Here is a 24,050-nt window from a genome sequence, read left to right as displayed (position 1 = left end):
TTTGGAAGCAAACTTCTTATCACACAACCACAAAAAAAGACTAAAACATATAAAGGCGACATTGCTTTAAGTTGAAGAAAAGAAGAGACATTCTAAAAATAAAAATTATTAACAATGTTTCTTAATCCAATATTTCATGATTTTGATATTCATTGATGATGCATTGAATTCTCTCAGCACATCTTTACATTTCTTTTTTTTTTTACATCTTTACATTTCTACAATGCCAACATGCTGTTTAATTATAACCTCATTTCTCAATTGTTCCTTTTTCAAGGTTTCTAAAAATTCCCCAGGATTTTTTTACCTTTCAATTTCTTTCATCATTGTTAATAAGATGCAATGACTTTGCAGATAAAAATCACTAAGTGATGTTTAGTGATGTATTTATTCTGTTGAGTTAACCCTTTAGCATCCAAGATTACTCTGTGGAAAGTAATGTTTATTTAGTCACATTGTTTTGAATTAATCATGAATTATCTCATAGCTATGAGATTTCAATGATCTTTAGAATGATATTGTAAGGTAGGTGTGAGAAGCTAGATCTGGTTGATTTGAACATAAAACAAAATGTTTTGATCAGATGTAACCAGCTTGGACATAAAATAGAATATTTTGGCTGAATATGACTGGTCTAAATACTAAAGGATTAAAGTAATCACAGCTTATAAAACAGGTAGCAAACAACAGGTAGGGACTCAGACAGGTAGAGCCAGAAAGAGCGAAATGGACAGATTGAGGAGAGACACATTCGTGCATTAACTCTGTAGCATTACGATTACTGTTATTTGTAAAGCGTCACGATAATTGTTCCATATTGAAATGTAGCAGGTTCGGTTTAAGCCTTTAGCATTCAGATTACTTCTCTCTCAAATGTAATGCTTATTCATTCACATTGTTTTCAGTTAATCATGCTTTATCTCATAGCTATGAAAGTTCAAAGATGTGATTGTTTATTTTTAGAATGACATTGTAAGGTAAGTGTGAGAGGTCAGATCTGGTTAATTTGAAAATAAAACAGTTAGAATATTGTGTCCGGGTATGGCTGGTTTAAAGGCTAAAGGATTAAAGTTTGATAGGGAGTTTGACAGAGCAATGAAGTCACCAATGATAGCATAAGTGATGTGCAAAACACACAGGACAGCCATTTCTTATACATGTGTTTGCTGCAATCGAAGAGATATTATGTTTAAGGTAGTAGGTAGCCTATTTAACTGTTACTCAGAGTGGAGAAAAACCAATGCTATACCACTGCTTTGACCATAGGTCTCCTTAATCACAGATGTCCAGCCAGTAATAAAAAAAACAGCCTTCAGTGCTACCCCATACAATCTGTTAGGTTTATTTTTATCTCACAATTATTATTGGTAAGCAACTGTATCGTTGGTTATAGCTTTGTAGTGGGCCAATCCATGGCAAGAATGACAAGGGATTGTCTGTGCCACACGATACAAAATGAATTTGCAAGAGATTTCGTTAAAAAGTACAGGTTGTTGGATTTTTCTTATTAATATACATTGCTGGAAAGATATACTTACATGACCTGGGGTTCAACAACAACAACAAAAACAACAACAGACATGTCAAAGCCAACAAGATTACCTATAACAGTCATTTGAACTACTAGAAATAGGAGCTGTATTCCCTACCAATCTAAAATCATAAAAAACAAAAACAAAATAAAAACAAAGCAAAATAAAAAGAAAAAGGCTAAACTGTGCAATGTGGTTCCTTAAATGCCTTTGGTCACAAGTCTTGTCAGTCGGAGATGATGACCTGGGGCTGAACAATAATAATAGATACAACAAAGTCATATAAGAATTTGAAGAGTACATTAATAGTGATGATAATGATTCATTTGACATCTTTTCTATGTTGACATAGGCTGGACGGGTTTAGTGAGGCAGTACGTCGTCACTGTATGCCCTTCCGGTCATTACTTTAGTCACTTCTTACAACATGGAAAATCAACTGTAAAACAAGGTTACACTTAGTATGACTGTGATACATGCAAAATGATGGGAATACATATAGTATGGCTGAGCAATGAGGTTTGATCAAGGTACATATCATGTGACTGGGATACACATGATATCATTGGGATAAGCATGCTATCACTGGGCTACACAGAGCTACATGCAGTATGACTGAGATACATATGATATGATTAAGGTATACAGTGGAACCAGGATACACGGAGTATTACTAGAATACACACAGTATTACTGGACATTTATGATATGACTTGGATATACAATGATATGACTGAGATACATATGGTGTAATAAGGATATACAAAATGTGACTAGGATAGATAAAGCTTTGGCTAGGTTACAGATTGTATGGCTGAGATACACAGAGTTTCACTAGGATACCCATGGTATGATCGGAATATGCTTGGTATCATAAGAATACATGCAGTGTGAACAGGGTACACATGATATAATTGGGATACATAAAGTATAACTGTGATACACACAGTATGACTGGAATATACAAGATGTGACCTGGATACACACAATACAACTAGGATATATGTAGTATGACAGGGATATGTGCGATATGACATGGGTACATATGTATAACAGATACATGTGATATGATAGGAATACATATGCACAATATGACAGAAAGACCCATGATATAACTGGAATATTCATAATATATAAAGTTTAAAAAAATAACAAAGCCATTTCTTACATCAAGGCAGGAGAACAAGGGGACACTCTCAATCAAGTCAGTGTACATTTTCCTTCGATTAAAAGCATCCTTTAATACAATTCTTCGAAAGGTAACTCTGTCCTGGAAAAAAAAATTATAAATAAATAAAATCAACAAATAATCACAAAAGGTTAGGCAAAACTTAAATAGCTAAACTACAAATGAAACAGAAAGCATCTATATGGTTGTTTGACCTGTTAGAAATAGCACATTTCAAAGAGAGTGTATCTGTTGCTTACATGAAACTCAAACTGATGACAGAATTTCATGCTCATGTACAAAGTTGCAGTTTGTTCACATTTTACCACCATTTAGCTGAACATTTTCAGAGTCAGGACATTATTTGCATATTCACTTTGAAGTGGCCCAGTTTTATGTTTGAAGTGATATATGCTCACTTAGAATTACAAATGCTGTTGTTAGTAATTGAATAAAAACTAGTAAAGAAGACACCATACTATGGAAAGTTGTAGAACTTTTAAACAATCTAATTAATAAATAAAATCTGAAACCAAAGAAGCTTTGATGAAATGTTAATTAGCAGGATAACTAATTCATCGAAGAACACCACTAGTCATATGGAACAAAAACCACCCTGTTCTAAAAAGTTTATGTTTAAGTATAGGGGTGGCTGTGTGGTAAGAAGCTTGCTTCCCAAACACATGGTTCCTGAGTTCTGGGTTCAGTCCCACTGCGTGGTACTTTGGGCAACTGTCTTCTACTATAGCCACAGGCTGACCAAAGCCTTGTGGGTGGATTTGGTAAATGGAAACTGAAAGAAGCCTGTTATATATACATATATATTTGTGTGTGTGAGTGTGTTTGTCCCCACCGCCACTTGACAACCAATGTTGGTTTGTTTGCATCCTCGTAACTTAGCGATTCAGCAAAAGAATCCTAGGGTTGATTCATTTGACTAAAATTCTTCAAGGCAGTGCCCCAGCATGGCCACGGTCAACTGACTGAAGCAAATGAAAATCATAAAGTATAAACCTTCTATTGTAATTTTATGGAATTTGCATGTGTTGAATTATGACTTAAACAACACTAATTTAACACTGAAAAAGTTGTCATTAAATTCCTCCAAATTCTTAATTATGTTAAAAATTAATTGAAACAAGTTGACAATGTTTTTCATTAAAAGTTTGGCAGGAAAAGGTTAAAATACTCAGTATATGTGTGTTGAATGTTGTGAAATGACAGCAATCTCTCTATCTAGCTGGAGTCAATTTCTCATTAGCCAGTAATAATATGGGGGAACACTAATATCACAGCATGGCTTCTGTTACATAACACATTTAAGGGTCCATACAGGTTTAAGATTTGTACACAAGATAGACAGACACACACATACATGCATAAAGAAAAGGGCCATCTTAGCAGTATTGTTGCCCTGAGTAAAGCGATACTATGGAGCTCCTATATTTATTTACTGTCAACAAGCGGCAACATATATAGATTAACAATAAGCTGTAGACTGTGAGGCTTCCCCCCCTCAAGCAACTTTGCAGTGCACTCAAGCCTTAAGCTGGCACTGACTCTCTCTCTCTCTCTCTCTCTCTCTCTCTCACACACAGTGTTTATGCTTTTTTTCTCCCATATATTCAGTAGTAGAGGAATTTTAGTTTTTTTTTTACTGGTTCTTCCGGTCTTCTTTCCTTCCATCTATCTTCTCTGCCCACTGGTCCTGGGAGGATTGTTGAGAGATAGTCCTCAGGTACTTCCGCCATAGGGTCTTATCAAAACCAACCTTCATTAGATTTTCTGGCTGGGTTCCCAAGCATGACCAACTGAAACTATGGATATTATCCAACCATCTTGTTCTTGGACTATGCTTAGGTTTTTTGCCAGTTGGATCAGCTTGAAGAACCTATCTTGCAATTCTTTAATTCCGTTTGCAATTAGATAATATAGTATATACACATAGGTGCAGTGTGGCTGTGTGGTAAGAAGCTTGCTTCACAACCACATGGTTCTGGATTCAGTCCCACCATATGGCACCACAGGCAAATGTCCCAGGCTGACCATAGCCCTGTGAATGGATTTGGTAGATGCAAACTGAAAGAAACCTGTTGTGTATTGTCATCATTTAATGTCAGTCTTCTAGGCAGGCATGGGTTGGATGATTTGACTGGAGCTGACTAGGTAGAAGACTACCCCAGGCTACTGTGTCTGTTTTGGCAGGTAATTTTATGGCTGGTTAACATTCCTAACACCAACCACTCCACAGAGTGGACTGAGTGCTTTTTATGTTGTGTGCGTGTGTGTGTGTGTATATATATATATATATATTTATATATAAATAAATTGTTCAATATACTGGCCATGGTTTAACGACTGAAACAAGTAACAGATAACATAAAACGATAAACGTCACGCTTTTCAAGCCTAGCCAGGCTCATGGGCTCGGTTTCCCGGTTTCTGTGATGTATGTGTTCCCCCCCCACATCTGGACGGGACGCCAGTTGATCACAGCATTACTCAAGAAACAGGAAGAGAGAGTGAGAGAAAGTTGTGGCAAAAGAGTACAACAGGGTTCGCCACCACCCCCTGGCAGAGCCTCGTGGAGCTTTTTTAGGTGTTTTTGCTCAATACACACACACAACACCCAGTCTGTGAATTGAAACCATGATCCTCTGACCGCGAGTCTGCTGCCCTAACCACTGGGCCATTGTGCCTCCACAACAGATAACATATACATATGAAAATCAGTGATTCAAAGTTCATGCAAATATATTCCCTTCCTATTAGTATGTGTAAAAAAATTATTAAATGCAATACTTTAAAATGAATAAAAGGAAAAAAGCACCAGTGTAATAACAAATAAAATCAACTTACTAAAGCCCATACAGAGCCTGGTGCAGAGCAGACCACAGTGGCTGCTCGTGGGACATTGTACATAAGAGCTAATTCTCCAAAAAAGCCTTGTCCATCATATTCTCCAACTTTTTTATGACGTCCATCTACTTCGACATAAACATCATACTGTCCACTGCAAATAAATTTTATAAACACTCAATTGTTTTTTTTTTATTAAAAGAAGTTATAAAGAAAAATGTCCCTTTAAAATGAAATGTCAGATGTGATACCTTGAAAGATGAATGGTTGAAATGTTCACCTTTGAAGGGCAAACACATTTATCTGTTCACCCGTCAAGGGTGAATGGTTAAAAATGGGATGTCAGATTTGGTACCTTAAAGGGTGAATGGCTGAAATGTTCATGCTTGAAGAGTGAACATTTTTATCTGTTCACCCTTCAAAGGGGAATAGTTAAAAACAGGATGTCAGATTTGGTCCCTAAAAATGTGAACAGTTTAAAATGGGATATCAGATGTGGTACCTAGAGGGAATAAATCTAGGTGCTTATTTCTGTACTAAACTATTGGCCTGCTTGGTTTGTTTACTTTTCCACATTGGCAACACAAATATTTAGCATTAATGATTAGGTAGAGAAATTCTCGTTCCAGTATGCAGCTTCAGAACAAAGTTGTTTCTAACCCACTTTAATTATTCTGGTTTATGTCCACAGGAAAGTTATAAACATCCCAGCTTTTTGTTTGACCCGCCGCCACCCCCAGAAGACGTGTGCCAAAGTTATCACCAGAAGAGGAGAAATTCAGCATTTCAGATAGAATCTTTCAACAGCCAAGTAGAAGGTCTACATCAAAACAATCAGGTCCTTCCTTTCCTCTTATTCCATACTTATTAAATCATTTGTTGATGCAGACCATCATTATTTTCCGTAGATTCTGCGGAGTCTATAACAAGTGATTTTTAACACTTGCAGTGATTGCAGCTCCAAGTAATGTTCTGTGTTAATGTAGCAAATGTATAAACAATTAGTTTGATGGCTAGAGGCATTCCACTGGGTTTTTATTATGAATGTTTCAGTTTTTCCATCAATTGAATGGTCTGCTCTTTGAATTAACATGTGAGTATTTCGCACCCACATGGATCATTAACATCAGTGTGATATAGTGTACTAATACGGTGGTCCCTTAAATTACATGTACAATCTATCTGAAGGCTTTCAAACAGTTTCCATCTCCCCAGTTTCATTCACAAGACTTGAGTTGACTCAAAACATTTGACAAGATGCCATAGAATGAGATTGAACTTGGTACCTTATGACTACAAAGTGAACTTCTTAACATTTTGGCCTTGCCTCTAGCATTCAAACTAACAGTTAAAAAATAAAACAAAAGCTGGTGATGAACATATAATTGTTACATTGAAGAAAATAGCAGAATCTTTGTATAAAAATCCCCAGACAAATTGGATTAAGCATGTCGTGAAGAGGAAAGGAAGGACCTGATTGTTTGGTTGTAGACCTTCTACTTGGCTGATGAAGAACTCTATCTGAAAATGCTGAATTTCTCCTCTCCTAGTGATCACTTTGGCACATGTCTTCTGGGGTTGGGTAGGGTGGGGGTCAAATAAAAAGCTGTGATGTATAATACTAGACAATACTTTAATGATGAGTTTCTAATAAAACCGAAACATGTCCATAGTTGTCACCACAACTAACAAACATCTGACTCCTTGTGGAATTATTCATTTAGCTTTTAATTTAAATGTCTGAGTATCCTCCCTTACTTTCTTTTACAGAAATTGTTTAATAACTTTGTTTTTATTACAATGAATTAAAAATTCTTTTTGACTCACAACATGAAGTGTGTGAGAGTGGAATAAACTATGCACAGTGTTGTTATAATTAAAAAAGAAACACATGGTCACACACACACACACACACACACACACACTATACAGCAACTATTCAGATGTTTATTAGAAAGCAAGTGATGAGAGTACTTTATACAAACCTGTCAATCACATAGAAGTTGTCCCCATCATCGCCTTGATGAATCACTTTCTCTCCTTGTTCTACCTATAACAACAACAACAATACTAATTAGGAACTATGGAAATTATCTGCTTACATTTAACTGAGTGAGAATATAGAATATAGACATGAAATTAATTATGAAAGGCATTGCTTTATGTCAACTGAATCCCCTTATCATTGCTGGAGTTTCTGCTTGATTAGGGCCCATTTGCAACTAAGTAACAACAACCAATATAATATGTAGGCTTTGGATGAAGCTAAACCCCATTTAAGTCTCATAGCAACACTTGAGGACTGCTGTCCTACTATGAAGTTCACCAATATGAGCACAGTGAAAGACAAAAATGCATATTAAGAGGCATGGTTTTGTGGTGAAGAAGTTCACTTTGCAACCATATATGGGTCTGTGTTCGATCCTATTGCATGGTGCCCCAGGCAAGTTTCTTCTACAGAGCTCTGAGCAGGTTAATGCCTTGAGTGGATCAATATGTTCAATCACTTGTCTGTTTCCACTTATATGGCTTGCTTGTGTCTCAAATCATCAAGCTGGCTTGTTTGTCCTTCCTCTTCCTTCCCATTACAAAAGTTTATGGTCATCAGGGAGTACACAGTGAAAAACCCTAGATAAACTGAAGAATAGTGAAGGTTTTTAACATTGGAGAAAAAGTCATAAATGTGTTGAAGAAATCATATAGTTAATTGAATTATCTCACAGTCAATTACTGGTATTTTATTGACACCCTAGATAGATGAAAATCAAAATCAACCCTAGCAAGGTTTGAACTCAGAATTTGAATATAAATTTCATATACCTAAATGCCGTATATCATTTTACATGTTCTTTTATTTTGCCAATCTTGCCATCCAACAAGATCAGAACAAATAAAAAAAAAAGAAAAAAAAAAAAGAAAAAACAGATAGTCATACAATTTATGAAAGTTTTGGTTTCTAGAATTTGCTTAGGACTACTGGGTGCTGAAAAGGATAAAGCCATATAACTGGATTGTACCTACAAATGAAAGCTGAGAGCTGAATGATTATAAATGATTAAAATGAGATGGAAAAGGAAGGACAAAGAAGCCAGCCTGATATGCAGTCAGAGGAGTGAACAAACAAGCAAGCGTTTTGGGTGGAGAAAGACATGCAAGCCTTGGGAGTTGTAACAAAGGATATTAATCTACTCAAGGCATTGGTCAGCCGAAGGCTTTGGGAGAAGAAACTTGCCCGAAGCACCATGCAATAGGATCAAACCCAGACCCATGTGCTTATGAGGTGTCTTTCTTCACTCCACAACCTCATAGTATGTTTTTTTGTCCTTTTATACTTTGAAACCCCCACCCCAACTCTCTAAAATCAACTTTACTTTTTGAGCTTTATATAACCAAGCAGAAACTCCAGCAATGATAATTTCATCTTTTTTTCAGGTACATTGTTTTACCATTTAAATTTAGTTAGAGAAGTAAGAGCAGAGCCCATAGCCCTTAACTTTTAAGAGACTCTGAAACTGGGAGGAGGACAGGAGAAAATTATCCTCAAGTTGAAATCTGATCTTGATTGTTTCCACTACAGTGAACTTTGTTGTAGACATCCAGGGGTCAGGTGATGGTGGTAAACCAGGTGATGCATTAATTCCACCACTTAAGAACTCAGAATACAAAGAACTAGAACAAATACCACAAGCTATCTTTTCTGATGTTCTCTCAATTTTACCAATCCACTGTCCTTGATTGATACTTTATTTTAGTGTACTCTGGACAACATTATCCTGTAGGGTTTGCTATGAAGGAGATTTTGCTGCTAGTTCTAGCAGATCAAGTAATCACACAGAAGCTCCATCATTGACTTCACATTATATAGATTGTACCCAGTGTAGCGTTCTTGGGTGTTGTTTGCTCTCTTATCCTTTGGATCTGAAGGAGGATCAGATGGTTTCGCTCTGGCTTGAGCTTGTGAGAGCTCTGATTGCAAGTGTGACATCATCATCGTCATTGTTTAATAGAAGACAATTGCTCAAGTGGCTATGCAGTGGGAGAGAGCCCGAAACCACATGGTAGGGAAGCAAACTTCTTGCCATACAACCAGTCATACCTATGCCCTATGTTGTATTATTTATAAATATTGGATCTTTTGATTCATTTGTTGCAATACTTCAAACAATATAAACTGATTACACCAAAGCTTTCCTTTAATAAGAAGATCTTCTAGTGTAAACATTTTTTTATATCTGTTAAAATCTATAAAAAAAATGTTAACCAATTCAATCTAACATGAGACAATGAGGTAGCTCAGTACTGCTCAACCTGCTGGGAACAGCAGCCAACACCTCCCTCCATCCACAGTCTCATCCTAAAAGGGATTACACATTCAATAATGTAATCTTAGATGTATTACTTTGAAAAAGATTAAAAAAAGAAATAGCGTGGTTGTTCGCAACTGGTACAACTCTGACAATAGACCTGTGTAATTAGTGAACTGAGATTAAACGATAAAATATTGAATCAATCAGAAACACATTTCTTAGACTATTGCAAGTATAAGATAATTACCTTTCTTTCAAACATTGCATCAACAACATTCAGTAATCTTTCCTGCAATGAAAAAAAGATATCTAATTACACATGATCTCTCTAATATAAACGGCATTTACATAAAATGAGTGACACGGAACGAAAACGAGAAAAACAATTAACATTGCAGTAGGTGATGAGCTACCATTTAGAAGATTAGAAGACTGTGTCAATACATAGTGTACTTTGTAAAAGTGACTCTGGTGAAGACCATATCCCACCATGTTTCATGTTCATGGCAGAATTTGAACACAATGATGAAAGCCAGTCATCAATTATAGAGTGTGGTAGTTTGCTAACTCAAGGAACCTATTGACCAATTTCTTTTAAAAAATGTTTATTGCTTAGTAAGGAGAGAAAGGTAATGTCCATAAACTTTTACAGAGCCTCTAAAACCGATGGGAAAAGGGAGAAAGGGGTCCTAAAATTAAAGGCCTGGTTTGAACGCTTTACTACAGAATGATCCTTACTAAAGGACCAAGTAGTGGGTAAAACTAGATGATGAATTAAGTTTATCACTTAAACAGGTCATGCAGAGTACACTGGTAGAATCAATAAATTTGTGCTGTAAATTGAAGGGAAGCATGAACAGAGATGAATCTGCAATACAGTTTTGATTCCTTGTTATGGTTATTTCATGTGTATTGTCAAAGCTCTTCAGAAAGGCATCAATATTGCAGCATACAATTTCCTTTACTCTATAATTTTGATGTCTCATACTTCCGTAAAATATCAGCAAGTGGTGTGTCTGTAGCTAAGAGCTTAAACACACACACACACACACACATATAAGCCAAGAGCAGGAATAAATACTGTACAACATCCTGTTTGATGCTCTAAGGATTCCACTAGTTCACCACCATCCTAGACTCGTACTTTACCAGCTCCAGAAAGACGAAAGGCAGAGTTAGTTTCAGTGGGATTTCAATTCAAAATGCAAGGTGCTGGAATGAATACTGTTGAGCATTTTGTCCAACACTCTAATGTCCCTTCTAATTCATCACCTAACTTAGTTCCAATTTAGAGTGTTGTTGCTGCTTGGCTCCAAATCAGTTCTATGATTACCTTAGTCATTTATAAGTCTATGTCATCCAATGTGTTTCATTTTTTTTTAAGGTGGAAAGGGTTTTAGGAACATTTGGCTACTATTTCTAGTATGTAAAGCAACCATATTCCCACCATTTGTTTGCCTAATAACGATGCTGTTAAATAAATGTAACAGTATCATTTTATATATAGAGTGATTGATTGATTGATTGATTGATTGATTGAGTGAGTGAGTGAGTGAGTGAGTGAGTGAGTGAGTAGTGATGAGTGAGTGAGTGAGTGAGTGAGTGAGTGAGTGAGTGAGTGAGTGAGGAGTGAGTGAGTGAGTGAGTGAGTGAGTGAGTGAGTGAGTGAGTGAGTGAGTGAGTGAGTGAGTGGAGTGAGTGAGTGGTGAGTGAGTGAGGAGTGAGTGAGTGAGTGAGTGAGTGAGTGAGTGAGTGAGTGAGTGAGGAGTGAGTGAGTGAGTGAGTGAGTGAGTGAGTGAGTGAGTGAGTAGTGAGTGAGTGAGTGAGTGAGTGAGTGAGTGAGTGAGTGAGTGAGTGAGAGTGAGTGAGTGAGTGAGTGAGGAGTGAGTGAGTGAGTGAGTGAGTGAGTGAGGAGTGAGTGAGTGAGTGAGTGAGTGAGTGAGTGAGTGAGTGAGTGATGAGTGAGTGAGTGAGTGAGTGAGTAGTGAGTGAGTGAGTGAGTGAGTGAGTGAGTGAGTGAGTGAGTGAGTGAGTGAGTGAGTGAGGAGTGAGTGAGTGAGTGAGTGAGTGAGTGAGTGATGAGTGAGTGAGTGAGTGAGTGAGTGAGTGAGTGAGTGATTGATTGAGTGATTGATTGATTGAGTGAGTGATTGATTGATTGATTGATTATGTGTTCTCTTGATTCAGACTGCAGTCCAACTAAAAACCTAAGTGGAAGTAGTAATACAGTACAAATATACTGACCACCACACGTTCCATTTAAAAATTTTCAAAGTGATGTCACATTTTAAGCAGAGCCAAGCAAGCAAAGAAATGGTTGCCTTAGAACAAAAAGTCCACTCTCTCCAAATCTTTCTCTTAATATTTTTGAGAAAGTAGGCCATTAAAATATTTCAACATCTCTACCAAGATTATAAATGGATATTTTTTTGTTCTTTCTTAGAACATCCCAGTTAATTAATAGTTCAAGAGCTCAGAGGCACTGATATATTTAGAAAAACACAATTCAACTTACTTCATTGATAACCATTCCTTTATTGGAAAAATTACAATAAAACAAATAGAATATGACATCACCACTTAAAAGAATAATGCAGTGGTTTCTTCAACATTAAAAAAAATATTAAAAAATACACCAATTCTGGTTTCAAATTTCAAGTTTCCTAAATGTTCTTCGAAATAATGCTTCCAGAACTAGAGGTATTATTATTATTATTATTATTATTATTAACTGAATGAAGCAAAACAGAACATTAAAGGATAAAATAAAATGAATTAGAAAAATGCTGTTTGTGCATTCAAGAACGTTTTGATTTTAAGTTTGCTGTATTGTCTTTATAACATGTTTAGCAGTCAGCTGTTAATTTTCCCAGCTTCAGGCAGCTATAACAAATACAGGACAGTATTGACATTTTGTTTTTATTTATAAATATAATATTCTTATATTTTTGCTTTTGAAAAAGGAAAATACGAAAAAGAATAAGAAAATAGAGGTAGAATCTGTATTTTTTAGTGTTTATTTTAAAATTTGAAAGATAGAAGAAAAAGATTTGTTTTTCAATTACTTACTGGCTCCAAATTTCTAAACAGCAAAATATTCCTTGTTGCCTCATTCAATCGTTTTCTTTGTTCATCATTTTTAGGATGTATTACCTGAACGGTGAATAGCAAAAATGCCAACTCATTATAAGCTATACAAACACCTTCATGCAAAAATACGTTCATGAACATATAATAAATAATTTTCTAAACAATATGTTATCTATGTACAGTATTAAGAAATGTATAGCATTAAGAAATCTTGGGTTTACAAAAGGATAATTCTGAGATTTTTCTTTAGAATTCTTTCTTTTAAAGCTAGAAGGAGGTTATAGTTAGTATATTCTACATATTTCAAACAATAATTTAGTCCCACCCCTGTCATGGTTGCTGACTGATTCAGAGTAAAGATTCAATAAACATTGAAACAGTTTGAAAGAAAACAACTTGAAGATGTTCATCAGGCAAGAAAAATCTGTTGATGCTTTTGAAGTATTGTGACCACATTTTTAAGTACATATGCAGTTTCAATTTTATTGTTAGCTTATCAATGGTGGTTGTCTAATCTGGAAGAATAAATTTTATGTGGTTGAATAGAAGGTGCCATAAGAAAGCACTCATGTTATTTGTAGGAGAAACCTTAAATCTAGACAAAGCAGTTTAGCAGTATGGGTGCTTTTTATGTCAGTGACCTGGGTCCTTTTTACTTGGTACTGGCACAGGCACTTATTGTGCGGCACCAGCATGGATGCTTTTTTTCTTGGCACCAAAATGGGTGTTTTTATATTGCACCAACACCTGCAAGTTTGCAAGACAAGGACCTCTCAGCTAAGAGAGGGAGTGGAACCAAGAGATTAGAACATGACAGAGGTAGCCCTCTTATTACTGAGGTGATACTTGGCTCTTATGTATCCATATCTTGCATTGGGTACACTGTTTGGAGTTTCAACCAACACCTTTCTTATTGAGAATTAAGTAGGGCCATGTCCCTGAAGAGATTTGTGATTTGTCTGTTTCCCCACTAGGAATTTTGGTCTTTGTTAAATTAACTCCAAGGCCCTTAGATTCCAGACCTTGCTTCCACATTTGAAATTTCTCTTCTTGTGTGGAAGCATGAATATGTGGTTAAAAAGTTTGCTTTGCAACCACATGGCTTTGGGTTCCATCCCACTGCATGGCACCTTTAACAAATGTCTTTTATTTTAGTCTTGGGATAACCAATACCTTGTGAGGGAAATTTGTTCAGTAAAAAACTGTGTGGAAGCCTTTCACATATTCATATATATCCCTCCAACTCATTCTGCATGAAAAAAACGGACATGTTTTTTTCACACAGAATAGGTTGGACAGACACGTTTTGAGCCAGATGCCTTTCCTATCACTATATATATTCATATATATATATATATATATATATATATATATATATATATATATATATATATATATATATATATATATATATATAGATAGATAGATGTGTGTTTCTCTCCACATTGCTTCACATTGACACAGCTGCTTCGGTAGTGGAGACATTTGTTTATATCCTGCAGTTTTGTAGCTTGATACACAAAAACCAGTGGAATAAAACACCTTACTTAAAAGTAAAAAAAGAATTGGCACCAGAAAGAGGCATCTGAACAAAGAATATTGCCAGAAAATGCATGTTCAAGTCCAACCAGCATAAAAATGCAGAAATAGAAATGCAATGAAGCAAGTTGAATATTAATGAATAAACAAGATGTGAAACATGCATATATCTATATTGAATATAATTTTAGAATATGTCCTCCCAGATGTTTGGTTTCATGCTGTTCCTGACTGGTAGAGAGCATTTTGAAACTATAAAATATACAACTATACAATCTTAGAACATCAAAGAGTTTGACAAATTATCTTCACAACAAACTCTCTAAATTGTTTTTAATAAGGCCTTTGATTCTAGGTTCATGGGTCTTGGGGTTTTATATTATGTAGCAAGTATTTTATTGTTTCTTACTGCAAGAAACTCAACTCTATTCAACTCAATATGCCTCAGTTTACCTCGGTCAGTGATGGAGAATCATTTTAGTCTGGCATATCAAGATTTTAATTTCTTCAGTAATTCTGTCACTGAAGTGTCATATACAGGAAACATGTATTTTAGTTTTAGATAAATGTTTATAGAAAAGGTTTATATAACATTGTATTGTGGGAAGAATTGTCTTCAAAGTCCATTGTGTCCCACCTAAGATTGTGAAGTCTGCCACTGATGACAAAGCTATTATAGGTTTGTCATTTCTGACCTAGTCTATTGGCTGATGACTTTTCCTTAAAAAATACTATGTATTCTTCTGAAGCTTGAAATAGCCATCTAAAGAAGTCTTCTTCATAAAGCAAGTGTTCTGTTACTTAAGGTCAAGTCATTATCGCTGTCCAAGGTCAGTCAGTCAGTGAGCCAACTTCTGTGGAAGTTAACTAAATTTAATTAGTATCTTATGAAGAAAATGTTTGGTTTTACTTGCTCTATACTGCAAAAACCACAACTAATGAACTAACTCTTAACATTTGTTCTCAAAGATAATGGCATCAATATTAGAAGCAGCTCCATAAAAGTCAGGTGAAACTCACATTGGAGTATTGCTGCCACATGTAGATGGTATGGTTGCTGCTGTTGCACATACAGACATCCTAGGTTGCTTCCAGAGAAAGGCCACTTGAGAAATTGGCATAAAGTCACACACTGACATGCTCCAGCCCTGGTCCACAGAATATCATCTTCCCTCTGCTTTTGCTGCTGTTACTATAATGGTTTCTGCTATTCAGTAGTGTAGTTGGAGGTGGGATGGGCAAAGAGAATCAATCTGACCGGGGTGATGCTTTTATGGGGGAAGACCTTTTGGGTCTGTGTGGTATAGCCTGTATAGTTTGGAGCCTGAAGTGGGGAAGCAAACAGAACTGCCTTGGGTACCACACACTCTAGCTATGCTGCTGCTGCTACTTGGAGCTGGCTTGTCTCATAACACTGTAATCAGTTACTCTTGACCCACTCATATCTTTTTCTCTCATTAACCATTTATGCACCCCACCACCCACCAGGCTCTGCACTAATCAATATACTCAGTTCTTCTTTCCTAGAATGTTGGCCCTTTAGAACTCCCTCTCAACTATTTCTTTACTGCAGATGTCTACTTGTAGCAGTTCAAGCAGATTGTTAATGGTATCAATCTCACCATTCTCAGATGGCCTGCAAAAACCATGGACAATACCTCTACTTCTGGAAAAAAAAAAGAAACTACCTAACACTCTCCTTCCACCCCATGTTCTCCAAATCCATACAAAATTCTGCTATATTACAGTTATGGCCAATAAAATACAGTTACTATTATGTTTTTATATGTTTAATCTATCTTAATATTCTACTGTCAATCTAGTGTCTGAAAATTCGGCTAAAGGAATGAAATATTAAAAAGTTACATTTCAAATGTTAAGAACTAGTATAAAAATAAGCAAAAAAGTAAAAAGTGGGTGTATTTTCCTGAAGCGGTATTAATAGAGAACTCAATCTAAAACGGATTTTGATAAAATAACTGAATGCCTTGGGCTGTGGTTGACTTTACAATTTCTGGATGGTTAGTCAAGTATATGAACTTCTTGGTCAAGTAGTCAATGTTTGATAGAAAAAAATAATGGAAGTTGAGATAGATGTTATAACAGTAGTTCTTCATAAAATGTCAAAAAAACGGAAGGAGTTGGTGACCTTTGCTAGAAAGATTCTGCCTTCCACTGAAGCTTGTAATAATCATGTAAAGAAGTCTTCCATACTAAACAAGTGTTGAATTACTTACAGTCAAATAATTACCGTTTTAGTTAAGTCCCAGATCTTTGGTCATGATCAAAGGCATTCTTCTTGGGACTGTCACATCTCTTGTGTGTTTGGCCCAGTGGTTACAGTGTTGGGCTTATGATCATAAAGTTGTGGGTTTGATTCCTGGATTTGGTAATGCACTATATCATAGAGCCAGGTACTCCCCCATTTCAAGTTACACAGTAATGACAGTGATGTAGCTTTGGCTTCAATCTCAACAATGCATAGTACCTTGGACAAGTGTCTTATGCCACAACCTCACCTTACAAGTAAAATTTGGTAGATGGAAACTGGGACATTTTAGTGGGACTGTTCACTTCTTGGGTGGTTCATATATAATCAGTTGCTCTGTTAAACACCACCACCACCTAGCTTTTGACTGCTTTGATGAAGTCCATGGCTGAAAGCATTCAGGCCAGATCTCTGGCCAGAGAATAACTTCTTTCCTTTCAGTCTCCTGCCTGTCTTGGAGGTGCTGAAAAGGGCTAATGGGCACTGACCTTCCTCTTCTAAGCAATTTAAAGCAAAATCAGCAAGCATAAACTGTTGTAGTAAATATGTATCTAATATAAAAGACAATGGAAAAAGTTGTAACATTGCCTGCAGGATTCAAACACTATGTCTGTTATAAACCATATAGCTGTTTTAATGTCTACACCAAAGTGACATTACAACTTTGACCAACCAAATTAAAAGACTTAAAGTAAGTAACTATGACTACATATGTCAGAGGCCTTCAACAAGGATTTCAGTTCACGCTATATCAAGGTATGGTATTACATATATCTAATTTAGAAAATAGAAAAAAAGAATTTGTAAAGTTGTGTGACCTCAAATCTCACATCTGCTTGGCTAACCATCACATTGAAAAGAACATCACAACATTGACTGTTCAGATTAAAAGACTTATTAAACAAGTGTAATTAATTTTTAATTGTAATTTTGTTACTTTCTTACTTTTACTTCTTCCTCCCCTTGATCTTGTTCTGGATCATAAGCTTCAGCACAAACTGAAAGAACAGACAAATGAATCAATCAACCAATCAATAAATAAAAATATGTGTGTATGTGTGTGGTTTATAACAAACAGAAACAAACAAGTGAAAAAAACAAAATCAAGGAAGCTCAATTTTCTCACCACTCCACTTTTTGTTCATTATATTAATTTGAATAATTGTTTCTAATTTAGGCACAAAGCCAGCAATTTTGAGGGAGGTGCTTAGCCAATATATCAACTCCAGTACTTGACTGATGCTTTATTTTAGTGAATGTTGGAAAATAAAAGGCAAATTTGGTCATAGCAGCATTTGGACTCAGAATGTGAAGAGTCCAGAAATACCTGAAAGTATTTTGTTTTACACACCTTCCATTTCAAATATGTGACCCTTATTTTTGTACTGAAAAGTCAGTAATATATTTTATCTCCTTATCTTTTGTTTTATACTTGAGTATAACACTACCCCCCCCACTAGTTTCGGTTCAGATGGTTTGTATTAGATTTCTTACATATTACACAAGTAAATGCAATATATTGATGGAAAACAATATTGATCAAGAAGAAGCATATAAATCAATGACTTCTCTCACTGTGATGTGTTTTTGCTGTTAATATTTAAAAAAATTGTGCAAGTGTTTTGCTTTGTTCTTCAACCCAAGGTTGATTGAACAAACCTATGATAAAAAGCATCCTGGTAATGGCATTCTTTTCTTTTTCATGGTGATGGTGGTGGTGTGTATGCGTGTGTGAGGGGGGTGTAATTCTGTAGATTTGAAAAATTTGGCAAAAATGATAAGATAGACTGGCAATGTTTTTTATACTGCTGTAACATACCAGTAACACACTCAGACAGTTCCAATAAATAATAGACCATTGGTTTACAAAAAATTGAGAAAACCCACCCACCACAACAGAATTGATATCCCAAAACCAAAGTGCCACATAAAATGCATCCGTGTAGGTGCTGGTGCCACACAAAAAGCACTGGTGATGGTGTCATGTAAAAAGTACCCACGACACTCTGTAAAGGGGTTGGCATTAAGAAGGGCACCCAGCTGTAGAAACCAAGCTAAAACAAGCAATGGAACCTGGTACGACCCCAATCCTTGCCAGTTCCTGTCAAGCTGCCCAACCTATGGCAGCATAGAAAATAGGCATTAAATGATGGTGATTGTGATGGTGATTATGATGGTGATTGTGATGGTGATGGTGATGGTGATGGTGATGGTGATTATGAGCCTTGAGCATTGTCAAAAGAAATGAATAATTAATAAAGTTTGCAGAAGTCTTAATCACGTAAAATTTTATCTAAAAGAAGAAAAATGTTGAAATAATTGTTGAAACATCGAAAAATAAAACATAACTGAAACATAAAATAACTTTCCACAGAATTGTCAGAGCAATGGAGAAAAATGCCTTGCAGTGTTTGTTGTGAGCTGTCATTCTCAATTGAAACCCGGCCAAAGTCATCTTAGCTTTTCATCTTATCAGGGTCAATAAATAATGTACTCGTCAAGTACTGGGGTGAATCTAATCAACCTCTTCTTCAAATTTCAGGCCTTGTCCCTATATTAGAAGCAATTATTATAATGGAGAAATATTCAGTAGAGCAGTAGTAATGTGGTGTAATATATTTTGTCCTTCAATGTTTGGAGTTCAAATCGTCCAAGAATTGACTTTATTTTCCTGCTCTTGAAAGTCAGTAAGAGAATATAATTTTAGGTATTTAATAAGATGACATAACTGTAGATAATAAAATTATGATAGATCCTCCTTTTTTGTTTCAACATTGAAGTCAATCAACTGTATACTCAACTCTTTAAATTAACATGTAAGTAGCTATTTTACAGACATGTACTTTTTATGTAATTCCTCAACTGAAGTCAGTGTGACACAATATGAAAATATTTGATCATTAAATGAAGGCAGCAAGCTGGGTGAAATGCTTAGCGGTATTTCATCTACTGTTACGTTCTGAGTTCAAATTCCGCTGAGGTCGATTTTGCCTTTCATCCTTTCGGGGTCGATAAATTAAGTACCAGTTACGCACTGGGGTCGATGTAATCGACTTGATCCATTTGTCTATCCTTGTCTGTCCCCTCTATGTTTGGCCCCTTGTGGGCAATAAATATTAGCAGGCCAGGTGAAAGCTTAGCAGCATTTTGTCTGTCTTTATGTTCTGAATTCAAATTTCGCCAAGGTCAACTTTACCTTTCATTCTTTCAGGGTCGATAAATTAAGTACCAGTTGCATACTGGGGTCAATCTAATCAACTGGCACCTCCTGCCCCAAAATTTCGGGCCTTGTGCCTAGAGTAGAAAAGAATATTTAATCATTAAGTTATAAATATACTCCATCTGATATGTTTCCACTTACAAGGATTCAGCCCAAGGCTATAGTAAAAACAGCTGTCTATGATGCCATGCAGGGAGGGTGAACCTGGGACCTCACGATTGTGAAACTAGCTTCTTAACCACTTAACCATGTCTTCTATATAATACTGGTGGTGTTGTGGCTATGTTAAATCATTATTTGATTCTTTGCATAGGTATAAGTCTCCAATTTTAATGAAGATATAGTTGTTTATATTGATTCCTGTATTTGATGTAAAGGATGAAAGGCAAAATTGAATGCCCATTTTATCAGGTTCAATTAAAATGGTTAATATAATCAACTATACACCAAGTCGAGATATAAATATTGCAAATGGAAATATGTTTTAAAGACCCAGTGAGGTGGGTATGATGCATTGGTCAAGTATATAAGATGGTAGCCATGAACTTGAAGAGTTGTGAGAGCATAGAAAAGATGCCTTGTGATATTTGTTCTGACTCTCAGCATTCTGTGTTCAAATCTCATTAAGTCAGAGTTTCATCCCTCCTGCGTCAATAAATGAAGTTCCAATTTTGGGTGGTGGACTAGCAGAATTGTTAGAGCATTAGATAAGATGGCTTCTTCTTTACTGAAATATAGATATACTAGCTGACCCTTTGCTGTCAAATATGACAGCTAATTGTAGTATTTTATACGCTTTACTTGTTTCAGTCATGTGACTGTGGCAATGCTGGAGCACCACCTATAGTTGGGCAAATCGACCCGCGGACTTATTCTTTGTAAGCCTAGTACTTATTCACATATATATATATACATATATACAACGGGCTTCTTTCAGTTTCCGTCTACCAAATCCACTCACAAGGTTTTGGTCAGCCCGAGACTATAGTAGAAGACACTTGCCCAAGGTGCCATGCAGTGGGACTGAACCCAGAACCATGTGGTTCGTAAGCAAGCTACTTACCACACAGCCACTCCTAAAAAGGGTATAAAAGGGGAAAAAAATCAAACATTGCTTCAACTGTGTGAGTATATGTGTGTGTTTTTTTGCGTGTGCATGCAGGTGTGCACATGTATGCATTTATATGTATGAGTAGCACAATCTGTAGCAAATGTGGTTTTCTCTACTTTGTCACAGCCCACTTCCTTCCTTTTTAAGTGTGTAAATGCACGTGTGTCTGTAATTCTATTTTCTATGTAGCTTTCTGAATAAACATACACAAACACATATACACTCACTCAAATATATAAATATATTTTACACAAACACACACACATACACGCTCACACAAACAAACATTCACATTCCTCACTTTTACACACACACACACAGACAGATACTCACAGAGTTGAAGCACTGTTTGGTTTGGTTTCACCGTTGACTTTTCATAATCCCACTTCCATCGATAGATCACCCCTTCCTTTCTCATTTATGTTGTGACGGAGAAATACACAAGAGTATTATTATAGTAGAAGATACACAACGCTCTCTTCACCACTTCCTCTCTCTCACTGCCATTACTTTCTCTCCCTCCCTCTCAGTCATGGCTATTACTCTCACTACTTCTTCACTGAATTACTATTTTCTCTCCCCTCCCTTCACCATTCACTTCTACTGTGTGATTTTGGGTGTGTATATATATATATATATATATATATATCTTAATATAATAATGAACGTAGTGGTTATATATATACACACACAAATATATATAAACACTACGCTCATTACTATATTATATTAGGAGATATTTATATTCAGGAAAGAAATATGTCAAAGGTAAAGCAATGCTTAAATAAAAGAAACACTTAACAGAACAAAATACATATCAATTTTTACCTTGTTTTTTTTTTTTCAGTTCTATATACAATATTATATACAACATTCTCCAAATAAGAAATTTTAATAATCTAACGATGTCTGTGTAGAATACATTTTTCTTGAATTTAGCAGTTAACATAATTTGAATGTCTGTGATTTAGCAAATTGATTGTGATCAGTAGACATCTTTAAATGTGGTGAATCTCCAACTTATAACATGAGAATAATGTAGTCGGAAAATAAATGCTATATTTTGTTAAGCTTTTCTCTTGAATATTTTGTTTATTGATATAGCGAATGCATGTCTGACTGGGAAATGATGCTGTCTTAAAGAGAAGGGAAACATCTGCATTGGATGGTTGCAGGATGGTATATCCTGCATCAGTAACAATAATGTTTTTTTTTTCTACTACAGACATAAGGTCTGAAATTTGAGGGGTTAGGGTTAGTCAGTTACATAACCCTAATGCTCAACTAGTACTTACTTTATCAAACCCAAATTAAAAGACTTAATCTAAAGAGAGAGAGAGAGAGAGAGAGAGAGAGAAAAAGAGAAAATTTAGAAAAGACAGTGAAAGAGGGAGAGAAAGAAAGAAAGAGAAAATGGGGAAAAGAGGGAGAGGTCAGGAAAAAGGAAAGAGAAAAAGATAGATTGATAACCATAGATGGCTAGTTATATGCAAGGGTTGGTCAAAATAATGGAAACACCTTAAAATTTCAAACAAATATATTTTGATACAGGGTAGGACCACCTTTTGCAGTAATTACAGCTTGAATTCTATGAGGTATGGACTTGTACAAAGTTTGAATTGTTCCCAAAGGAATTTTTGTCCATTCTTCAGCTAAAACAGTCTCCAGTTCTTGTAGTGATGATGCTGGAGGATATCGACTCCTTACATGTTTTTCCGAAATACACCATAAATATTCAATAATATTGGGATCTGGGGAATGTGGTGGCCAGGTAAGATGTTCAACTTCGCAAGAATGTTCCTCGTGCCATTCAGTAACAACTTTAGCTGTCTGAATTGGTACATTATCATTCTGAAAGATTGTGTTTCCCTTCGGAAATAGTTCTGCAACCATAGGATGAATTTGATTAGATAAAATGCTTAAATACTCTTGACTATTAATTCTGCCATGAAGGGAAACTGTTAGACTGGTGGATTTCCAAGATATAGCCCCCCCCCCCCGATCATCACAGATCCTTCATGTTTAACAGTTGGAAGAAGGCACTCTGGGTCAAATGCTTCTTTTGGCTGTCTTCATACGTATACTTGGCTGGTGGTCGGAAATAAGGTAAAGGATGACTCGTCTGAGAAAATAACATTCTCCCACTGTTCTAGGGACCAATTCTGTAGGTTTTTACTCCACTCTAAATGCTTTACAAGATTTGTTTTTGAAAGTAGTGATTTTTGATTGTAGCCCGCTCATGAAATCTGGCTTTGTGCAGCTCCTGGCGAACAGTTTTTGTGGAAACTGGGTTCTTGAGGTGGTCATTAAGCTCTGCAGTAATTTTGGGAGCTGTACATTTGTGATCCTTTATAACAATTCACGTAAAAGTCTGGTGTTCCCTACCTGAAAATTTTGGTTTTCTTCTGGAGTTTTGTTTCAATGAGGCATTTTTTCCCTCTTTCTCAAAAGCTGTCATTACTTTCGAGACAGTACTTCTTGATACACCAAACATTTTAGCTGTTTTCATTATGTTAGCACTTGCCATACAAACACCAACAGTTTGACCTCTTTGAAAGTCTGATAGATCTGTCATTTTAATGAATTTTAATTACCTTTTTCTGATGATATCTGAATAGTAACGGCAATTTTAGCAAAACATTAAGCAACACTAATAATAAACCAAAAAGCAAAAATAAACAAGCTTTCAACGGTTTTATAACTATTTCAAAATTATGATACTAGGTGTTTCTATTATTTTGTCTGACCCCTGTAGATAAATCAATAGCTAACTGACATTCCTTATTTTTTAAAACTTATACATATATATCTTTTACTTATTTCAGTCATTGAACTGCAGCCATGCCAGAAGACTGTCTTGAAGGATCTATTTGAACAAATTGACCCTAGTACTTATTTTCTAAAAGTTCAGTACTTATTCTCTCAATCTCTTCTACCAAACTGCTAAGTTATGGG

The 24,050-nt window shown here is 35.8% G+C and overlaps 1 protein-coding gene across 5 annotated transcripts in view; it reads right to left on the bottom strand.

Annotated features, from left to right (window-relative positions):
• LOC115212290 (cAMP-dependent protein kinase type II regulatory subunit) overlaps window positions 1-24,050 on the bottom strand; it is a 164,559-nt gene that overhangs the window by 16,822 nt on the left and 123,687 nt on the right. For all 5 annotated transcript variants that reach the window (XM_036503026.1, XM_029781132.2, XM_036503027.1 and 2 more), the window contains exons 3-8: window positions 17,710-17,762; window positions 12,936-13,019; window positions 10,114-10,155; window positions 7,545-7,609; window positions 5,560-5,713; window positions 2,701-2,802 (exon numbers count right to left, since the gene is read on the bottom strand). In XM_036503026.1, coding sequence (XP_036358919.1) covers window positions 2,701-2,802; window positions 5,560-5,713; window positions 7,545-7,609; window positions 10,114-10,155; window positions 12,936-13,019; window positions 17,710-17,762 — 500 coding nt within the window. The remainder of the gene's footprint in view (window positions 1-2,700; window positions 2,803-5,559; window positions 5,714-7,544; window positions 7,610-10,113; window positions 10,156-12,935; window positions 13,020-17,709; window positions 17,763-24,050) is intronic.

This window comes from Octopus sinensis, linkage group LG5 (assembly GCF_006345805.1).
Source record: "Octopus sinensis linkage group LG5, ASM634580v1, whole genome shotgun sequence".
Classification (NCBI taxonomy): domain Eukaryota; kingdom Metazoa; phylum Mollusca; class Cephalopoda; order Octopoda; family Octopodidae; genus Octopus; species Octopus sinensis.
This window is presented reverse-complemented; position numbering and strand designations above follow the sequence as displayed.